This window comes from Nipponia nippon, unplaced genomic scaffold (genome assembly GCF_047370975.1).
Source record: "Nipponia nippon isolate SJK-2023a ecotype South Korea unplaced genomic scaffold, ASM4737097v1 scaffold_9, whole genome shotgun sequence".
Lineage (NCBI taxonomy): Eukaryota > Metazoa > Chordata > Aves > Pelecaniformes > Threskiornithidae > Nipponia > Nipponia nippon.
The window spans coordinates 11967902-11988219 of record NW_028262413.1 but is presented as its reverse complement, the minus strand read 5'-3'; the positions used below and the strand labels follow the sequence as shown (position 1 = coordinate 11988219).

The window sequence follows — 20318 nt, the reverse complement described above, 5'->3', positions numbered from 1 at the left end:
TGTGGGCACTCCAGAAGACCTCGGAAGACTATGGGATGTGCACTTCATTGCTGATACCTGCTCTCATTAGCCCTCTTTCCTGAACCTGAATAAACTGAAGGAGGCAGCAATATGGGATAAGAGTGTTTTAATGGGAGACTACTTCTTTCAGTGGTGGGGTATTTGTTGGAAGAAGGGAGGGATGGACAGAAAGAGGGAGAGGTAGATTAAGAAGAATCAAATTGCAAGAATAAAGTTCAGGTCGAGCCTTTTCACTTAGCTAGTCCCAGGTATCTCAGGTATGCCCTGGGAAAAAGAGGAAAAAATTGGAGAAAATAACTGGGTTTGGCCCTCTACCAAGATTATTTTTATCCCTAAATGGTTACTGCGGGGTTTTTCTCCTCCAGCTCTTTATCTTCTCTACTAAAATATTTGTGTTTTTCTTTAGAAACAGGGTAATTGATTAGGAAGAGGCATGGAAGGAGATGGCTGCAGTCCCAGCACACAGTCATAGCTGATCATTACACTGTTAACAAGAGTATTGAAAGTAATTTTTGTTTTTCACAGGGGTTTACCGAGTACCTTCTCTTAAATGAGTGCAAGACTACCAAATTAAATCTGTTACTAATTAAATACTTCCACCTATAAACATTAGTACATTCCTTTGAAAATTTACACTTGGGTATTTCCATTAGTTTCCTTTAGTTTATCTCACTAATATTTAACATTCAGAAGAAATCAGATGTATTTTGGTTGAGCAATAAGCTAAACTATCATCTTTTTATCCTCAAAATTATTACTGGCAGGAAGCAATTTAAAATACTTTCAACTATTGAAAAAGCACAACAGAGTTGTTAGAAATGCTCTGAGCAATTAAATGTAAAGTTCTAGGGAGGTGATTAAAAGAACAATTTGTCATTTGAAATGGATATGGCTAATGGGTATGTATTTAAATATTGCTTCCTAAAGCAATTTCTTACTTTTCTGCATAGTTCCAGAGTACGAACAATTTGATCGGAGCCAGTACAGTTTGAATGACACAGCCAGTCTGAAACAATTAGTACAGAAATGTGATAAAGAGAAACTAATCCATCATCCTGCACAGCTACAGGGGAAACAAAATTGGGTTTTTATTCAGCACTAGAACCCAAACATAGAAAAGGATTTTGTTAGACTTTCCCATTAGCATCTGGATTTCCTTCGGAGCACCAAGGAACATTTAACCTGACAGTTAAGGAGCACTTTTATATTACAAGGTCACATTTCGTTTGAAACTTCACACTAGCCAATGGTCAAACCCCACGTGTGACGGGGAGGAGAGGAAGACAGACAGCAGGCAAGGCCGTATTGCCAAGCTGCTTTTCCAGTGGATGTGTTGCTTGGAAACGTACTTAATGTGAGTTCCTCTGTGGTATTAATACAGAAAGAATGCTGCCAGTCTTGATCATCTGTGTTTCCCAAGGATGAGCTTAGAAATGTTCACATTTTAATTACAATGGTGTGCTTTGCTTTTGATGTTGCCTTGAAAGACTTAGAAACACTCTACAAATTGTCTAGTATAGAGGCAAACAGACCTTCAGTGGGCTATTTTACATCACCGGAGCTTTGTCACCTGTGGTAGCTGTGCAAAAGTACCAGACTAGTGTGTGCAATTACTCCTTGGCCAGTCTATGCTTGTGGTGTAGGTGGGGGGTGGGCAGTAGAGAAAAATACAATTTATGCTGCAACTATGTTTAAAGAATTGCATCTCTTGTTACATCACCCTAGCTCATTTCAAACTCAGAAAACGAGCGGACTCTTACCATATTCCATTTAAAAATGAAAATTAGGTCTTAGGCTGAAGTAGGAACCTTGCCATTTCAGCTAAAACATTTTGATAGTCTTATTAAATGTGTAGATTGAAATTGCAAGATATTACATAGGTCTCTTGCACTGCTCTCATTGGTTTGGGTTATTCCATACACCGAAGTTGCATGCCTAATTACTTGCACAGCATGCTGAAAATGGATCTTTTATATTTTATCTACCAAAATAATTCACCTTTTATGCCAAAATGATTAATGGTATACATTAGTTTCAAATCAGAGTGGTTCCATTGTACTCTGGAATAAAACTAGTTTCTCAGGATACATTCTTCACATTTTGTAGCTGGACTCGGATTCCTATCATGCAGTTTACATTTTGTATGAACAAAAGGGTCTTCAGCCAAAAGAAAAGAGTTATTCTAAAGAGCTCGGGGGGAATTTCGGAAGCATTTATAAATCTCCGAACTTTTTTCCCCAAGTTGGGAAAACATTACAACTGTTTTAACCAGATACTCATTGTCTCACCTTACTCCTGGTGGCTACAATTCAAGCCCTATTATAGAGGTTTGTTTTGTAATTGTCATTATTTTTGTATAGAAAACATTAAAAAAAAGTAAACTACCAACCTACAGTTTATAGATAGACTATACTCTGAAGTGTGACTGCAGCTTATGTAAACAGCTGAAGACTTTGCATTATTAGTGGTATCACTACTTGCATGCAAACAGTGCAGGATCTCCCTCGGAAATACACATTCTGAGTTTTGTTTTGTTTTGTTTTGCTTTTACCAGCTGAACGTACTTAGGACAGTTTTTCAGTTTCTGGGCATTTAATGTCCTTAAGAATATACCCTAAAACCCTGAAGTGATGTACAATCTATTTCCAGTAAAATTCTAAAGAATTTTGACAGTGGCACCTAAAGACATTATAATACCCAGTTTATGTATATGTTGGGATCCCCTATTGGGGTACATAAACACCTTGTCTTACACCTACAGTGCGTAAGATTTTTTATTTGTAAAACAACCTTTAATGTTTACCAAAAAAAATGAGAAATTTTTGATTTATTTTATGGCAGAGATAAAGTATTACCTCTTTTTTTTTTTTTATCTTTTTGGCTGAAGTCCAGGCACCAAGAATAGTCTTGCAGCTGGTTATGCTTGCTGAAGGAAGGACAGACCACTTGAGGTGGTGAACTAAGTGGAATAAAGTACCTAAGGTTTGTCCAAGTAAGAAAAGTAAAGTAGTTAATGAGAAGTTTGAAGGTAGTGCATGTAAGAGAAAATGCATTATACCCCCTGGGGGCACTCGCATTCACAAGTACAGTGACCTAAACCCACAGCAGTGTAATCGTCTAAGGATTAAGCTGCAGTGAACTAAGGACAGTTTATGTCTAGCTTAAGAGCATCTTCTGGGAGTTTAATGCACTCTACCTCATGCAGATTAATTTCCTACTTTTAAATAATTTGTTTGGGCTTTCCCAGGGGTTCCCATGCAGACAGCTGTCCAGAGCTGTCCTCAGCGGTGTTGACAAATTGACATTTCTGTGTGTGACTGCCCCACAAAACTAGGCAGTTGATTCAGGTCTGTGCCATGAGAGCTTACTCCTTCCTGAGTGATGCTTTTTCTACTTTTTCTGTCATTTCTTCACAGTTTGAGCTGAAACTGGGCCAAATGATGAACTAATTGGTTTCTTCCTTAATTATGGAATCTGTCATTATCCTCTCAAAATCAGTGTTACTTTTCCATTACTTTTACTGTTAACTCTAAGGTAGATAACTCAAAATAGCTGGTTGTTACAAATTTCCATGTCTTTAATTGCAGTTTCTGTCATTGCTAAATTTTGTCTGATTACTTTCTTGCAAACAGTTTTTTAAAAGCCATATGCCACCCTGTGGGTTAGGCAGAGTGCCAGCTGAAGACAGAAAATACCAGGATATTTCAGCTTCCCATCGTCCGTCTCCCCCAAACTTTTGCTTTGCCAGCTTCCTGGATTCATTTATAGTTTTGGATTTCCACAACTACTGTTGTCTCTTAAATTGTGTTTACAAGAGATAAAATTGCCCTGGGTATCTATTCAGTAGTCTCCCACTGATATGTTGCAGCCTCTCCTAGAGAAAATGTGTAATATAATTAAAAGAAATCTTTTCGAAAGCATGTACATGAGCTTAAGGCCTAACTTTGAATACAGTTAAAAACTACTAAATGGGAGGGGCTTACCCCCTTATGTTCCTTTAGCAACATTAATTTTTTTCTTACATAGGAAGTGAAGATATGGGGTTTTTTTAAGGCTCATAGATGGTAGGAAATAGCCATGGTAGACCTCAAAGGCCATGCTGGTTTAATTGTTGAATTTTGTAAAAATTTAAGTTTAAAAATGACAGGCAATTTTATAAGCAATTTTTAATTAAAACTTAGGTGCACAAAGTGTATACAACAGTATGAGCATGCTGAGTGTGTTGTGGTTTGTAGACTGCACAGTAAATAATAATCAAATAATGCAAAATAAAGAGAAGGCAGCAACCAACATGTAGCAAACAAACAAAAATTGAGTAATAACTGTAATTTCCAATACTTTATCCATGTATGGTCGCCAAATAAGGAAAAAATGCATTGGAAAGCAAAGGCTTAGATCTCCGAGGAAGCCCAGGAGAGACATATTACTTCCATTTATAACAGAAAATCAACTGAAAACTTGTAATTGACAGAAAGGGAGTGAGTTTATGTCCCTTGAGGTGCCCTAGGATCAGCAACAGGCAAATGGTGTAAACATAATAAATCACAGAACAAGCTGTTTAATATGAATTTTTTTGGAAAATAAGAATAAAATTTTGTAAAGTACAATAAATATAAAATGAGATATTGGCTGTGGGGCACTGGTAAAGAAACACCCTGCTCCTTTTTTAAGAGAGTCGACAAAAATAGACGTTGAATGGAAAATTAGGGTTCCAGGAGTGCTTATTCATAGGCTGTTGAAGGATTCAATTAAACTGGAATACACTTTGCATGGCTTTCATAATCATAATGACTGATTTCAATGAGTTTACTCTTGACTTAACCCAATATAATAGGAACAAAATCAAGCTGCTTATTTTCCTGCTGTGTATCCAGATCTGTCCATCCCCTTTGAATGTTTTGAATAATGTCTTTTTTTTTTTTTTTTTTAATAATATTTTAAGCTAAGGAAAACAAGTAGCTCAATAAATACCAGAACCAATAAAGCCTGGCTTCCCACACTTCACACTTTTGTGTCTTGTGGATGTCTGAGTTTGATGTAGATCTGAAAATGTAATTTTTTTTTTTTCCTTACAGTTCCTGAATTGATACCTAATTTGATCTACAGCCTCTCCCTCAGCCTTGTGATCACTCTCTTCATCCAGCTGCTCTGTAGAAATGGAATTACACTTTATTTTCTGGTCTTTCCCATTTAGCAAGACCATACAATCTTTGCTCTCAAAGAGGTTGTAGTCTCTTTCAAACTCTTCAGGTGCAGTCTTTCTTTTTTTCATTTTTTAAATTATTTTTTATTTCATTTTTTCCATTTGCAGTGGATGATAGATATTGACTAGTGCCAGCCCACAACCAGAATGGTGCATAGATGCCACCTGCCTGCTGGGCCATGCTTACTCAACAAGCCCTCTCAATTCAACAGCAAACCATTGACACCTAAATCTTGATATTTGTGTTGTAAGATGGGAGAATAGCTGTACAGAATATTTTTTTGTTGACTGTATGAATATTCTTTGGCTTGTGTATGAGACTCTTGTGGCACATCTCAGAAGTCTTACTGAAGTCGAGCTAGATCGTAGGGTTTTACTTCCCACTTCACTAACTACCCTATCTTTTCTTGGCAAATCCTTGTTGGCTTCCCTTATCATAAATTAATTACACCTCTCATGTTATGGAGGAAGAAACTTTTAGGGAAAGCCATTGTTTCACCTGAGGAGACATGCCACAAGTCCAGAAGTGTAGGTGGCTGTTTTCAACACTAAATATTTCCAAATATGACAAAAGTTTAACTCTTGATAAAAGTCCCGAGACTGTTAATTGTTCATACACACTGCTCCTGCAAAATTATGTTAATGGCAGGAGTTTAAATATTGATAGAAGAAAATTAACTGTAATTATAAGCCATTTCATTTGATGCCCATTTTGCATTAGCCAGTCCACAAATGTTTTACTAATTTCATTTATTGAATGTTTTTCTATCTGCACAGTCTTACCTTGTGTTAACTTGTCCTGCTAGCTTAGCGTTTTCCTGGGTCCATATTCATACTCAACTGTGAGGGTTATAAAAATGCCTACTCTCCATTTCATGACTGTATCAAAATTTATGCACTTTCAAATTAAATCTGTTCAAAAAGGGATGATCTCCATTTTGTAGGGGCAGTGCAAATGCTACAAGATGTTTTAACATAAAGGCAGGTCAATCAAGGTATAATCGTTTCTAATTAGCACTTGCAGAAGCTGTAATCTCTTTATAAACTTTCAGCTGAGTGGCACTTGGGTGAAAAAGTATTTCTTGCCTGGAAAACCATCAAAAATTAATTTCCTTTGATTCTGTAGGATATGAATGAGACAAGCACGTGGCCTTGCACAGAAAGGGGCTCTTGCCAATTAAAATTGGACACACAGAGCTCAGAGTGGTGTTCAGAAAAAAAACAAATTCTAATGCAGTTTTTTGCCAAACCTCTTAGTTTATTTTCTGAACTGTGGTTTTCCATTCAAATGACTGTAATGAATGGTAGTAAGGGCTACTTTGCCATATCGTACAGAGATTTTTTTCTAATGGAATTTTTTGTATGAGAAAATAGTTTTGCTGTGTGGTGAGCCCTACTGGGAATTTATGCCTCTTTTGACATTCCTTTCGCTTGCATACTCTTGCTGTTTCTATCTACTAAGTATCTAGCTGAATTGTTAGGTAGCTACTGAATGAATAATGTTTCCATTTTAGCAAAGTTTGGTCTCATTTTTGCTCTCTGCTCCTATTTCCGTGCATATTTAAGTCTTTAAAAAAAAAAAAAGATTAAAAAAAATTATCCTTACATGAAACACTTTGAATTCCTTTCACCTTTTTCTTCTGCTGGAGGAGATATGGCTTTGGTGAAAAACTGGTTTGTTTTGCCTTTTTTTGGTTTTGCTAGTTTCTGGTACTTTTTAAAATTTATTTTTCTCAGTCATTGGCTCTCTGGTCCTGTTTGTTACATAATACAGTATTGTATGTTATACAATATTGTAAAATAGAGTAATAAAATAAACTGATTTTTGAAGAAAAAAACGTGAAAAAACCTACCAAACATCTTTACTTCTTTTTGATTACCAACTAGAATTGTCATTTGCTTGGATCTTCAACGAATATCCATCATTTGTACAAGAGGACAGTCGGCGATTTGTGTCTCAAGAGACTGGTCACCTCTACATAGCCAAAGTCGAGCCATCGGATGTAGGAAATTACACCTGCGTTGTAACCAGCACTGTGACCAACAGCCAAGTTCTTGGGTCACCAACTCCTCTAGTGCTGCGCACGGATGGTATGACTTCCCTTCTGCACCATGACCAAGTAACACATCTAGTCGTTAGTGAACGTTTTTACCTCTTGCAGTGTAACATCTTATGCGTTTTCAGGATATTGGTTGCTTTACAAGAAGATAAACTATTTTGTGTTGCGTGCTCCTCTTCCTCTTCTAAGTCTGACAGTGATTTCACTGCCAGGTCCCTCTATAAAGGGATTTATAAACGCTTCTCTTTATAAATGGAGTGCAAGAGAAATAAACTTGACTTTGAATTTAATGTGATGTAATGCTAAAGAGAGAAAAAAGGCTTTAAAAATTACCTTTTTCAATTGTCTCATATAGGTGTGATGGGAGAATATGAACCCAAAATAGAAGTTCAGTTTCCGGAGACACTTCCTGCAGCTAAAGGCTCAACTGTGAAGCTAGAATGCTTTGCACTAGGAAAGTAAGTTTTTTACTTCACCCATACTGAAAGTTGAATGCCGTTAGGGTTTATCTGTACAAGAGATGTGGAGTTCTGGCAGTCATTTTGGCAGTGTTTTCTAAAGACCCTATTTTGATGATCACAATTATTGTCTTGGAATAAGAGGGCAAAGAGTCTTGGAGTAATTTTTTATTTTGTTTACAATTAAAACGTATATGTTGGCAACACAGGAATTTACATTTCATTTCAAATTATCTTGAATAAGATTAGTGCAGTTTTGCATATATCCCTTGACCTAGCTCTGCTTTCTCTGTGTAGAAGGAAATGTTGTTGAAGTCAGTGAGAATTTTGTCTGAATTTTACTGTTAAATGTACTTGATGCTTTCATAATATTGTTCTTCCTTTATAGCTGAAATAAAGATTAAAATGCATTGCTCTTCTGAATGATATTTCACACACAATTGATACCTTTTCTCTTTCACAAATGATCTGAGAATGCATTTATGTTTCTGTAAATGTATTTACTTACCACTTTGCGGTTTATTTGCAGACAGCTTTGTCAGGTGTTCGTAATTTTAAGCACCAGATTGATAACTTAATCACATGCTATTGCTTTGGTTCCCCAGCTAGGTGAGTAAAAGTTTTAAAATTGGAGAATGGATGGCTGTTGTAGGATGGGAATTTCAAAAGACTTGCCTTGATTCTCCTTCCATGGAAGTCACTGGTAGATCTCACCTGTCTCCAGGGGAGGCCAGTGCTGGTTTACAAGAAATTTTACCATCATTGGACATTAACACAGATATTAATGAAAGATTTGGTACCACAAATTATAGTGAGCGTATGAAACAGAACGGTACATGCAAATCAGTTGCCATAGTGTCTGACCATCTGTCTTATACAGTATGAATGCCACTTTTAACACAAGCTTTTAGTCACTTCTGAGTTTTATTGTATATTAGTTTAAGTTTCTAATCTTGACAATCAAAGTACTTTTAACTAAAGCTGTTTAAAATCCCATTATTTTCTTTTTAGCCCTGTGCCTCAGATTAACTGGAGAAGAACTGATGGTCTGCCATTTCCAAGTAAAATAAAGCTGAGGAAATCCAATGGCATGATTGAAATACCTAATTTCCAGCAGGAGGATGCAGGACTATATGAGTGCATTACTGAAAACTCAAGAGGAAAAAACATTGCAAGAGGACGTCTCACTTACTATGGTAGGAAACTTGCTTTCTCCTTCTTTCCCACCCTTCTTTGCACATGAAATACAAACCACTCTAGGGTACTTCTGGGTTTATAGCTTTTGCAGTACCATCAAGTATTTGTGCTTAAAAATCCGTGGCATCTTAACTACTCACAGAGAATGAGAACTTCTGCACCAGGTTTTTGCATAACACTTGTAATAAACATCCAGGCTCAAAAGGATTGCTAAGAGTAGTGTAAAAAGTGCTTGTGCTTATTTTTCTATGATGGAAAGACTTTTTTTTTTAAACAATTCTTATTGGTGCATTGGTGAAGATTTCCAGTCAATTAGATTTATTTGGGGGATCATTTTGGCCTCACGTTTACAGGAAATACAAATTTTGTTTTGCTTTAGGAAAAGATTACTGATGGATATTGTCAATCCTTTGCTTTCAAATCATCCAATTTTATTTTAAAATGAGTAAATAAATGAGAGAATATAATTCAGCACAGGAAATGAAATAATAGGAAATTTAATAGCTGGAAACAGGCAGAGTCTCTTGTGCATTTAAGGCTATAGAGTGAAATGAATATCAGCAAAGCACATTGGTGGTGTTTTAAAGCTAGAGTGATTTGCAACAAAGTGGTAATTGACAATTTTTGTTAAAGCCAGGTCTCAGCAAACATAATTTTCTTTAGGTAAATGGCAATTTAAAGAGTGTTTCAGACTGTGCTTTGGAATGCTATTCCTCATGTAGGAATATCTGAGCAAAGATTTTTTTAAAGTTATGTAAAAAAGTATAGAGTATAGCTACTGTGCAACTTTGAGCAAATGTTCTTTCCATTTACTACTTCTGTATGGGAAGCTGCTGTTTACTAGAACACACAGAGTGCTTGTTGCGAATGGGTGATTTACAATGCTTAAGGAGTCACCAACAAAATTATTAGCAAAAGTAGTTTTAATATGATGTTGTAAAAAGTGTGACTTAACAAAGTTCGATGGCAAGGTTCACTGTATTAACTACTGCATGGAAGAATCATACAGAGGAAAATTGAGTTACACTTGAGTTAGAATAATTCATGGAGAGACCAGGGATGCAAAGAGTAAGGAAGACACTCACATTGAGTCATGAGGTTCAGAGCAGACCCCCTTGCTTTCTAAACTCCTGATGGAGCTTAGGTGCAGCTTGGTCCAATCTTGGTGTCAGGCTTGGACAATGGTTTATGTCTAATGGAAGAAATACAAAGAGCAAGGAAGACCCTCCCATTGAGTCACGAGGTTCAGAGTGGACCCCCTTCCTTTCTGAACTCCTGATGGAGCTTAGGTGCGGCTAGGTCCAATCTTAGTCTCAGACTTGGACAATGCTTTATGTCTAAGGGATTGTACATGCAAAGGTTATATAATGTTTCATTAGAACCGATTCAGCATGCAATCAATGTTACCAAGACAAAATCAAAGTTACCATACTACAACGTTATGCGTGGTATCGGTTGCTTACCAAAGATCTGCCATTGGTAAAAGGTCTCTCTGCCTCAAGGAGCAACCTTGAGAGGTGTCCTAGCTCAAGGGGAAATCGCTGCCATGCAGCCACACTGCCTATCAGGGAGAGCTCAAAGAAGACTCACTTAGGCTGTCATATTATAGAGGATAAAGTGGTTGGCTTGTAGTCAAATTATATGTGATGGAAAAGATGTGCATGAGACTCCTTGTACCCATAACTTTCTTTGTTCCTTGATAAATGAGTCGCTCCGCTCCTTTGTGGGTTTTCAGACTGCAGACTGAAACTAGAGGAGTTCACGGCCTGGCTACAGCTCAGGGCTTTACCTCTTCCGGAGCCTGTACCAAACCACTGCCAGTCTGGTCAAGGGGTCGAGCGCATCCATCACAGTGCTGCAGTGTAGATTTTAGTCAATGAAGATTTTAATTTAAGACGCAACATATTTTATAAGGGGGGAAGGAAAAGAGACTTCTCCCCTCCTCAACTTCCAGATTAATAGTTACACTGAATCAATGCCCCATCATTGGAAATGTTCAAGGTTAGGTTGGATGAGGGACTTTGAGCAACCTGAATTTTCCATATACTGGTCGTAATTACAGCTTTCTGAGAAATCCTATGAATAACAGGGCAAAAGATCTAAGATACTTCATCTGCTAGTGTCATCTGTCATTCCAAACTTGGCACTATGTGTTTGATTTTATAAAGTGACTTTTATTCGCTACTTGAAAGTTTCAGACAAGTTGTGGTTTGTCCATCAGTTTGGCTCAGTATTCCTACTCCGGTTTTAAATCAGGGCAGTTGTAAGACATTTCAATGTAAATGACGTACAAAATAGAGTGGATTTGTTCATTAGTCTTTGTAATGAAATTTCCACAGTGGGCAATCTTGAGGTATTTGACCTGCTTCCCAAGTTTTGTTTTGCTCCTTGAAGAACACAGAGCTGAAATAAAGGATGTTGCTAATCAATAAAAGCAAGCAAGTTGCAGTTTTGTGACAAGTAAATCAGTGTGAACATTTTCATCACAAATCCAGAAAGGGACTTGAACCCTCAGATAGAGTTCATATTCCAATACAAATGGCTGCCCATATTAGATTCATCCCTAATATGGATGTTTATCCTAAAAAGAATAATGAGACCTGTAATGGCATTAATGGCACTCCAACTGTTTCATTTTATTTGTTCTGCTTAATGAAACGCATTCTGCAGAATTAAGTAGATTTAAGTAATCTTTCTTATTTTGTTACTTGCTTTGTTGTTGCCAATAGAATGCCAACAAGTCCGTGTTTAGGGCAGGATCATTTTAACACTTTTTGATAATTTGAAGGATTTTTTTTCTGTAATGTTCTATAACTGAAGATAATGTCTTCTGAGGGCTTGTCACTGCGTCTGATATCAAAGCTCAGAAATCTGTCTGGTAAAGAAATCTAACCATATGCCACTCGGTCTTCCAATAAAAGATCAATATTTAAGGAAGTTGTTCTAAAAGCAGAAGAGGATTTGGGGGAAATTAATGCAATGTACTGAAGACTTAGAATAAAAAACATCTATCTGTCAGAAAGTACCAATGCTGGCAAAGATGACTCAAATCTATGTGGTAATGTTAGTAGATGTTGGCTGCTGTTAAAACATTTTATTGGTAGAAGTGTAAGACGTGGCTGCTAATCATCTATAGAAAAGTATACTCACTACAAACAGGCAAATTACTTTTTATTTCAACAGTGAAAGCATTTATGTTTCTCTCGTCAAAAGAACAAAGCATGTTTCTGGCTTACCCAAGAAAGAGTATAAGATGAATTGGGGTTAACATTTTCCAAGTTATCTTAGTGAAATAATGTAAAAAATAAATATGTTCAGGGGACAAAAAAGGACAAAAATTTTCCATTTCACTGAAAAATAGAAAGTTTTCCTTTCTTTGCAGATTTTAAAGATTCTTTGTAAATGAAACACAAAGCTAGTCCTAAACAAAAGCTTGAAACATTTCATTGCTCTGCTATGAAGCAAAACACTCTTATTCTCCTGATTTGTTTTATGAGCTGAAACTGTAAAATTTGAATTCTGAAAATGGGGTTTTTCAGTGCATAAATAGTTTGATTAAAAAAAAAAAAATCAGTTATGTTTCCTGTGCTATCCAGTCTCTTCTTCCAATAAGGAATTATAGTCTTGAAACCACAAAGCACTTGAAATAGGCTCAACTTTAATTGTATCCATAGTCATTTTCTCAAGAATGCTTATAAATTTGGTTTAGAAATTCTGTGCACATCTGTAACTCTTTTTATGAAAAACAAAATGAGTCTGCTTTTTCTAATTTCATTGTGGATTTTAAATAAAAGTCTCAACCCATAGTTGAAATTGATAATTAAAATAGATACTCTAAAACAGATATTTTGGGTTCTTTCATAACATTACAGACAGACTATTGATCTTCCTTTTTTCTCATGAAGGATTTTATCAAGAAAAGCCCAACATCAAATGTTCAGGTTTATTGTCCTTTGTACAGTTCCAACATTTGTTTAATGCCAGTTTTCTCCTCGGTGAGTTCAGAAAGTGCTAAAAATAGGACAAGGTTGTCTAACTTTGATTTAATATAAAACCTGAATATATAAATACTTTGCTTTCACTTTATTAATATATTCGTTTGTCATTGCTTTTAGCCCTTTCCATAAAGAGGTAATAGAAGAAGAAAGAATCCCAAATGGAGGCATTTCATGGCATGGAAAAATGAGAAGAGATGAAACAATTACATTTTTGTATTTTAAGATTCAGTTGAACATGTAACATGGTAGAGACATGTAAAGCAATTAATTTAAAGTATAATCGAAGAAAATATATTCTTAATCAGCACATGCTGATTTAATGGAACTCATGCTTGACAGTACCAAGGTAAAATGTTTAACAAGGAGAAAAAATTCTGCTGCTGTTCTCCTTTTGCTCTGCAGTGGTGGTCTGTGACAGCAAAGGCGAACCCGCCAGTAATACATAGACTTTAGATAATTTTTAGTATAGCAAAAAATACTTGTATATTTTGTTAATTACTTTGGTAGTAATGTACCACCAAAATGATACTGAAACTACATTATTCATGTATGTGGAAGAGCCTCACTGTTTAAAGCCTTTGTCTGATAGCCTGATTCTATTTTGTTAATGGAGATGTCTTCAAAACGTTAACTACAAAACTGTAAATGACTAAATAATATCAAGGAGTTGCTGAGTTTGATCAACCTAGAGTTTAATTATCAATGCTGTCTCATAATTTAATTTCCTTGCTATAGAGACAAATTGTTCATCTTTTTTACATACTAAAACTTTCCCCAATGATGTAGCAATTCCCTGTTGCTTAAGAGCATTTTTATTTTTGCATGGAAGTCAAATAATGGACGTCTTCAGGGATGTGTTAGATGCTTCTCTAGGCCCAGTTGTTTTATCAGAAAAAAGTTATTCATGCTTAAAGTCACTTGGAGTTGTGAGATAAAGTAAGGTTCATCACTGCTGTAGGCATCAGTATGAGTGTCATAGCCTGACTTTCAGATATACTACCTAGAAAAATGAAGGTTACATTTTCTGGTTGTTTTTTTCCCCAGTATGCTTCATAGCTGCTTTCTTTTGAACTATGGAAAGGTCCTTTTGGCTCTAATTTATTGCCCAACTGCTGAGCTATCCGAAGGTATTTTCAAAGGAGATTTCTAGCCCAGCTTTCAGAATGTAAATTTCAAAGTGAAGATATGCATATAAGCAGACTGCATCTTATGTGTGAGCCCCAATTAGGGACTGTTATGGCAGAGCTTCCCATAGTCTTCTGCCTCCAAGCAGAGGCATGGCAGACCTCAGTACTCTCTGGGAGAGTGCAGTGTCTAGACAAAAGTCATGGGCCTGAAGCTCTGCCTTACCTTCATGCTATTCCTGTGGTTTACAGAATTAGAATGAGATTTTTATCGGAGTCTCCTTCTCTGAAGGAAATCAGATATAAAAATTCCTGTTGAGATGCATCGTGCATGGTACCCCACAAATTATTTACAAATTGGATCTCAGCACAGCTTCTGAAAAGCGTCAGCTTCTTCAGCCATTGCTTTCAAGACCGTCATTGCAGTCACTCTTTGCAGTTGGTCTTCATTCACACCAAACCCAAGAACAGTCGTTGCAAAGGGTTTCTTAAAAATCTAAAAAAATGTTTCTTGCTTTCCGTATGGCCTACAGGGATGCCCTAGAGTGTAATGAAGCAACATCTGTTTTCTTCCGGAATGCCTGCCTGGACTAGTTAGCTGGAAGAAAAGGGTGATCGTAGCCACCAAGAAAAAGATGACCAAGTCTTCTCACTGGGATAAGTTTTATGAAGTTACACACTTGTATTGCTTCTGGCCTGTGGGACCATGAGTATTGCAAGGAATATTTTAGGCAAAAACAACTGAAGCAAAATAGAGTCTAGTGCTGACCATGAGGCTGAAGTATTTCGTCCTAAGGGAACTTTATATGAATCTTTCATGAAGATTGCACAGCAAGTTCCTAAGAATTCTTAATATTACCACACAATACAGATTTCTGTCACAGTCTCAAACCCTGTGCTACAAACTCCATGAAAATTAACTTCCAACCTCTCAGTTTACAGGACATTCTTTTTTTATCTCAATGAAAATATGTTTCCTGCTTGCCTATGCCTTGCTTAAGGAGGAAGGAGTGGCGTCTCCTCAGGAAGATCTAAGTTCTACACCAAACCAATGCAGTAGCTCCATGAGAGAATGAGGCTTTGTTACCAAGTCATTACTCTTCCTTCAGGAGCACAGATGTGGCAGTGGTAGTGGAACCAGATGTTCCAAGCAGGTAACATTTGCCTAACAGTGACTAGACCTCAAAAGGAATAAAGCTGTATATTCAGAATCATTTAGGTACAGTCAGGCAGAGCTCAATAAAAAGGGCAGTGCTGGGCTTGGAAAGTCATGCTTATCTTTTGAGAGGATATGTAGATCTGCTGGTACATGACCTTCTGTCTGCACTTTTCTCAGCTGCTGCAATGTGGACATCTTTACCTTGGCCAAGGTTCAGAGTATTCAGTGGAATATTCCCAGCTGGAATTGCCTCTATTTAGCTGCTTTTTCAATTTTGAAGTGATCAGTTGAATTGTTCTTTTTCAAAGAGTTTCTAATACTTTTACAGCCTTTTTTAAAGACTTTGAGATGTGGCAGATTGAAAAGGGTATTTTTCTTTCTGCTGAATTCCTTCATCAGTAATTTGAAAAGAAAAAGAGCCTTCCTCAAGAAAATCACTGAAGTCTACATCAACACTCTTGCGAATGAACAAGCACCTTGAATTTCTCACATTGTGGCTTAGGAAGCTCTGTTCTGTTCATTTCTATTTTGAGTGGTTGTCTTGCTCCCATGCATTCCAAAACAGCCCAGTTTATCATATCTACCATGGAGACTTGGGAAACCCTCCTATGGAGACTGTCTGACATGAATGAGTCCTAAAATGAAGGTTTATAGTGTAGACAATGTTTTTCTTATTAATGGCATTGAATCCAAGATCTTGAACTTGAAAATAGACTATATTTAACCTACTTTCAAGTGTAGATATGGAGCAGATGTGGAATATTGCACATGTATGGATCCATCAATAATTCACGCACTGTTGCTTGTTGCATGAATATTTAGGTATGCAAAGTGCAGGAAGCACGCCGACATGGAGCCCTGAGCTTTCATCCCCTTGACACATGTGGAGCAAATACGCCAAATGACAGTGTGAGATAAAGCAATGGCTCTTTCTTGAACTCCAGCGTTGTAACATTAACTTTCAAGATTTAACCAAAATTAATATCAGTAAGATAGTACATTTGTTTGACACAAAGATCAGGTTATCCTGTCTTTTAGAGCTGACTTTGATAAAGAGAGTGTAAAAAATACATCATCCCCAAATCAGTGAAAGGCATTAATCCTTGCGGGGTATAAGGGACGTGCCAAACAAAAGAAATAACAGAAGGTTTCGCTGTCAGCAAATATTGGTTGAATTCCAAAACCTCCTAAGTTAATATCTCAATGAATACATTTTAGTAAGTTCTTGTGTGAGAAGTTAATCCTAAGTCTGTATACATAAATCATAAATAGTGTTAATCCTTGTTATCATAAAAATATGGTACTTACATGATCATGTTGAGATTGTATCGCTGTATTGCAGAATATATGATTGAGAGGAAATTTGTATGCTACAAAAGAATGAATCTTTTTTTAATGTAATTAATACCAACCCTCATCCAAACGTTGGTCTGCTGGTCTTGTGCCTATGGCAATGGAGCAGGTTCAGCTCTCAGCTGTGCTGCAGACTTCCCTCGTGGCCATAGGCAAGTCATTAATTTCCCTGGCCTGAATTAATTGCTGGTGTAACTCCATTGTAGTAGGAAGTTCAACGGGAATTAATCTGACCTTCTGTGCTTCCAAAACTCATCTATTAAATAATAATATTTTCCTGTATCACCGTGGACGACTTCTTTTCCTAGTTTTTTTGATATGAGGGTGTTATGAGATTTCTGAAATTACCAAGTTAGGAAAATCTTTAAGGTAATCAAATTGACTCTGGAAAATTCTTTTGCCCTTAGCTATATATTTGCAACCAAGTTTCATTCTACTTTTTATCTGTTTTCTCTATAAGCAATGTCCAGAATTTATCTTTTCTTGGAGAAATAGCATATATTGAGATTATGAACTTCCTAGTAAATTGAATAAATTCAAAGAAAATTCACATGAATTAGCTATAAAACAATGTTGTGCTGTTGCATGAAACAGCACTAAAGGAATAAACTGCTATTGTCTTTCATGCAGTGATGTTTATTTAGCAAATGAAGGGTTTTTTTTACCCTATGAAAGCTGTAACAAATGCTTTAAACTCTATCTTTTCAGTTTTCATTGTATTTTAGGTAATTCTGAAGGCTGTATGGTATTAATACATAAAAATTTTGTTCAAAAGTTAGTGATTTTTGTGGAGTTTCTTAAGGCCATATTCTGGTTTGCATCACCCAAATGCTGTGCTAAGACTAATGCTTTCAAAAACAGTCTCATATATCCATGTATTCATCCAGTTAAGTACTGACTAGCATTAGAAAATAATTAAAATGGTATTTAGAACTAAGGCTGACATACCATTACATTTTTTTGGCACTTAAAAGATTCTCTTCAATATTAATCTCATGATTTAGCTACATCGATTATTTAATTCCAATATTACCACTAATTTCTTTATCTTACGTTTACCTCAATTTCAAAGTTGTGTTGTTTAATCATTAGTGATTTTAATATTGGTTTCACTAGTTCAGCTTTAGTCATCTGTAATGTCAATTTTCTTTGGGTTTACTGCTTGTAATAAAAACGTATAAAAGGAACAGTGAGTAATTTGTTTCATTAGGTGACTTGAAGTAGAACCAGTGAGAACCTCTGTTGGTACAAACCAGTCTACGCAGAAAACTGATGAGTGCTGTGCAAACTAACCCTTGATTCTTATATAGAACGATAACTTGTTAGGGTCCTTGTTGTTGATGTGTGTTTCATCTGCAGCAAAGCCTCACTGGACCCAGACGATAAAAGATATTGAAGTTGCTGTAGAGGACACCTTATACTGGGATTGCAGAGCAAGTGGGAAGCCCAAACCATCGTATAGGTGGCTGAAGAATGGAGACCAACTGTCAATAGAGGTAACATTCTGTTTTGAAAACATGATGCTATGTAAAATCAACAATACTTCATATAAGTATGAGAATTCTCAAAAGTCCATTAGTCAAGAGAAATATTTGATACTGGTTTTTGTATGTTTGTCAAGAGCATACAGATGGAAACTTCAAAAGCTGCAATACCAGAAACACAAAGACAAATTATGTTGTACAAAAATATCCCAGCTAAAAGCAGATTTAAAAGCAATGATAGAACCATAGAAATCAGTATGGAAGGAAAGACTGAGAAAGAAGTTTAATTAAAGTTATACATTAAGAACCATAAATGAGGGATAGAGAACTTAAATTATTTTGTTATACTTGCTATTGGCATTTCATTAAAGGTAAAAAGAAAACATATTCAAACTTCTTGACAAAAAAAGACAAAAATCCTAAAAATTCATAGGGTCACCAGTACTTGATGCAAAGAATGAAATATAAACAGCAGTGTAACATAGGTATTTGCTTTAATACAATTGTTAAGTAAATTAATAGAAAGTAATGCATTTGGTGACAGGGTAAATAGGTTGTACTTGGAAAGTGAGATAGTTGGTCTCCCAGATCAGAAATGCAGAAAAGCATCTGATACCCATATTGATTTTAAATCTCACTGCTTCATTGAGAAAACTGCCCAGTTCATGTTATCAGGAATATAAACTATGGGCACTAGCCCATCGCAGGAAGGCATTTTGCCCTTGGCCAGTGCGTTGTGCTCAACGTTGGCACTCACAGTTGAAGAAGAAAGAGTGACTGCTCGAGTGAATTCAGTGGATGGGTATGAAAAATGATCTAGGCACTGAAAAACATTTCTTACCATTCAGAGCATTCTAGTTATGTGTTCACTAAAAGGAATGGTAGTGTTTTGTGGACAGGTTAAATGAGGGAGTACAAAATCTCATCTCAGTGATTTAAGAGCATTGTTACTGTATCACATAAGGTCACTGAGGCAATGCACTTTTTTACCTCGATAAGTATAAAAATATCTTCTCCCATTCAGTCTTCCAATTTCTCCACTTTTGCATATTGGTGTCCAGCCTTTTGGCATGGTGTCAGTGCATAAGCGTGACGTACTCTGGAAATATTTAAGGACTGTAAACTATAGGACTAAGTCTTCGAAAGCTGGCGCTGAGGAGACATCAGGAGTTCTCTGTCTATAGTGATCAGTTGTCTTCAGCTCCTTGACCGCAATAATCCTTCTTCATGCTGGGTCTTCTCCACAAAAATCTGCTGGGGTTGATCCACTTAGCTCCCCTTGTCCATAAACAAATCTTTTGTAAGGAAGAGTAAGAAGAGCAGCTTGAGATGCTAGAGAGAGGGTCAAGACATCGAGACACAGGCTTGTTCCTCTTTGGGATTGTTTTGTCCTTTGTCTAACTGACTGAGCACCTCGCAATAAACTGGGAGGGGACCTGTCAAGGAAGGAGCTGAGCTGAGCCGTCCTGGCCACCCATAGATAGCCAGAGTCACCCTGCGGTGGGGCCGGCTGTAAGTACAGGCCCTTAAGAAAAGGCAGAGAGTGACTACCATTGCATTAGGCCTGGTAAGCCATGTCCAGATCAAAAAAAAATCAGAAAATGTTTTTGAGCAAATTAAAAAAAAAGGGTTTGTTCTTTTGTTTGTTATTGTTTCTCTGGTTTTCCCCAAAGGAGAAGCTCCTTTGGTTTTGTCTTTGTCACTGGTTCCTTTTCTCACCAGTTCCTGCCATTACGTCCTCAAATTAGTCACTTCTTACCGTAATTCATATAGCTTTCCAAGAATAAGCAAGGTGAGAAGATTCCTTTACTTCAGTAGCTTTGTCGGCTCTGAGGCACTTAAATATGTCTTCTGCTTCATGACTGTTGGAATTTTTTCTGCATAGTATTACAGAGAGCTCATTAGCAAATGGCATGTGTGAAATCTCTAAATAGTAAGAAATGCCAGTGCCATCTGTATAGTTTGGATACTCTGGTCTGTCGTGAGGAGCCTAGTATGATTTTTTCCATATTTCTGGGGAAATATGAGGGTATTTGAGATTGCAAAGCCTCTGTGAAACCGAGCAAGTTTGAAGAATCAATTTCATACACTGTGTTGCCAAGTCTCCGTATTTGGTCACTGGTTCCATGCCATGATGCGGTCATGTCACTTATTTTAGAACTGTTCCCATGATTATGCTGTTACATTTACCCCATTTATTGTATTTATGCTGTCCTATTTATGTTTCTTACTTATTTTAAATTTTTCACAGGAAATATATC

At 36.7% G+C, this 20318-nt stretch overlaps 1 protein-coding gene across 2 annotated transcripts in view; it reads left to right on the top strand.

Moving 5' to 3' along the window:
* CNTN3 (contactin 3) overlaps window positions 1–20318 on the top strand; it is a 118247-nt gene that overhangs the window by 67494 nt on the left and 30435 nt on the right. For both annotated transcript variants that reach the window (XM_087744029.1, XM_087744030.1), the window contains exons 4-7: window positions 7112–7315; window positions 7640–7742; window positions 8754–8938; window positions 17933–18069. In XM_087744029.1, the coding sequence (XP_087600155.1) occupies window positions 7112–7315; window positions 7640–7742; window positions 8754–8938; window positions 17933–18069 (629 nt within the window). The remainder of the gene's footprint in view (window positions 1–7111; window positions 7316–7639; window positions 7743–8753; window positions 8939–17932; window positions 18070–20318) is intronic.